The 2,236-nt window shown below is 60.4% G+C and overlaps 1 protein-coding gene across 1 annotated transcript in view; it reads right to left on the bottom strand.

The window, feature by feature from the left end:
• Window positions 1-1,810: 1,810 nt before the first annotated feature.
• The window catches only part of FMOD (fibromodulin), a 5,256-nt gene continuing 4,830 nt past the window's right edge, over window positions 1,811-2,236 (bottom strand). Inside the window, exon 3 of the mRNA XM_010011258.1 lies at window positions 1,811-2,156. Within this exon, the coding sequence (XP_010009560.1) occupies window positions 2,005-2,156 (152 nt within the window). The 3' untranslated portion in view covers window positions 1,811-2,004. The remainder of the gene's footprint in view (window positions 2,157-2,236) is intronic.

Below are 2,236 nucleotides of genomic sequence, written 5' to 3'. Positions count from 1 at the left end.
GAGGAGGAGGAGGAGGAGGAGGGGGACGAGCCATCCCCACCACAACAAGGTGGTGATTGGGCACTCGTGGGCTCAGCCAGGACCAATGGGGCCTGAATGGTGAGAAGTGGGGCAGGGGGTTGCGCTGGCCCCATCACCTCTACCCCATGGGATGCAGGGTCAGGGCCCCAGCTGGTGTAAATCAGCAATCCCTGTGTGGATAAAGCAGCGTCGAGCGGCTGCTGCTCTTGGGGTTTGCTCTGCTCTGACCAGACCCTGCTGCCAGGTCCCCATGGAGGTGATGGGCTGGTTTTAGACGGAGTCTGCAAACATTATCCCCTGCTGCTTCTGAAGAGATGTGGTTGGTGTGGGCTTGGGGGCTGCCGCTCGGGCCTGTTCCCTTCCCGCCCCGCCTGCTGGGTGCTGCCCAGAGGAAGAGGAGGAGGAGGAGGATGCGCTGTGGTACCCATCGGAGCCACCCTGCACTGGAGCTGCAGGGCTCTGGGGCACCCCGAGGGAGCCCAGCACATCGCTCTGCTCTCGCTATCTCGAAGCAGGGTCAGGTTTGCCTCTTCCCTGGTGGGAGCTGGGTTTCACCCCATGTCTCAGCCCAGCTTCACCCAAGCTGGCTGCCTGTGGTGGGCAGGGTTTTGGCCAGAGCCACCCTTCCAGCCTGGACAGGACTACGTGTGACAGGCAATGCTGGCATCTAGTGACAGCCCTGAGGGCTGGCTGGATGTGCAGAGGGATCCCCTTGGTTTGGGATCCAGGAGAACGTGAGAGCACCCCAAAACTCAGGCCCAGAAGCACTGTGCTGGCGGTGCTGCCATCCCTTCCCTCGCAACCGCTGCTTTTCCATGTGTGGATTATGCACGAGTCCATCTGGGATGTGCTGGAGCAGCAGCTCCTCGCTGTGGGGAAGGCAGCTGCTGCACATGTCCTCACTGGTGCAGCCACTGGATGGCAAATCCAGCCTGGATTATGCTTGGAAAAGCTCTGATGTGCAGGAGCCGCCCCCATTCCCAGACCCTGGCATCTGCTTTTGGGATTCCTCAGACACACTGTGTGCAGTTACAGAAAGGGCTTTATTGGGGGGTATGAGATGTAGAGCTCATGCGCTGGTGGTAGCACAGGGGTTGGGTTTGTGTCTAGTGTCAGCATGCAGTTTAAATGCAGAGGGTCTGGGTGACCTCTTGCAGGTCATCCCCAAAGCTCAGCTTTGGTTCCCAAACTAAACTGTCCAAGGAACCAAGCTGGGTGGTTTGGGTGATTCAGACGTCCCTGCAGTGGTGGTGTTACGGGTATTGTAACTGGGAGACCCTGGAGCTGGGAGCGGAGGTGGTGGTTGGGATGGGTGATGGCACTGGGAATTGCCCCATCCCATGCCCCTGGTCCTGCCCTGAACTGGTGTCCTGGGGGAAGGGGTGAGCCCCCCTTGGTGGCTGTTTCTGAGGGTGTTTCTCTCAAACCTCATCAGTTTCTCCTTTATCTCTGGAGCAGATGGAAGGGGAGAAAAATAGAGGGGAAAGGGTAGATTTGCTCTTCCCCACCCAAGACTGAGGGATTCTGGCAGCCGGGGTATCTTTAACCCTTTACAGCTCCCAACCTCCTGATGCCGCTCTGGAGCCCGCTGGCACCTAGCCTGAGGTGATTCCTTTTGGATCTGGTGGCTCTGCAGGACCCAAACCCCTCCCCATGGGGGTCTGATGCTCGGTGCTTGGAGCTGGGATGAGCTGCATCCCATCCCACTGCATCTCACCCAAACCAGGGGGAGAAGGTGAACGGCTGCAGCACTTTGGAGGGGTCAGAGCGGGAATGTCCCACTCTACATGGCCAGAGAGCTGGGAATAGGGAGCCGATGGGGGACAAGAGCTCCTGCCCACCCGTGTGGCTGGTGTTGGAGCCCCCGGACTGCGCTGCTGTGGAAGCCAAGTCAAACCATGTCAAGCTGCGTTAGGACAGGGGTGAGGGTCTCCTGGGACGGGGGGAGCCAAGTCCTGAGCTGGGGAGGGGGCCGGGGCCAGGTTAGATCTCGATGATGGTGGCTCGGCGCAGGCACAGCGGCGCGTCGGGGGGCACCGCGTTCCGCTTGATCTCGTTCCCGTCCAGCCGCAGGACCTGGAGCCTGGAGTAGTTCATGACATCCACCACGGTGCAGAAGCTGCTGATGGAGAACTCTGCAGGGAGAAGGGAGGTGGAGAGCTGAGAACAGGCTGCAGCCCCGGCCCGGCCCCCCTCCTGGCCCTGCACGAGGGAA

This window comes from Nestor notabilis, unplaced genomic scaffold (genome assembly GCF_000696875.1).
Source record: "Nestor notabilis isolate BGI_N333 unplaced genomic scaffold, ASM69687v1 scaffold18263, whole genome shotgun sequence".
Taxonomy (NCBI): Eukaryota; Metazoa; Chordata; class Aves; order Psittaciformes; family Psittacidae; genus Nestor; species Nestor notabilis.
Note: the sequence above shows the minus strand (reverse complement) of the source record. Positions and strands in the feature narration are given on the sequence as shown.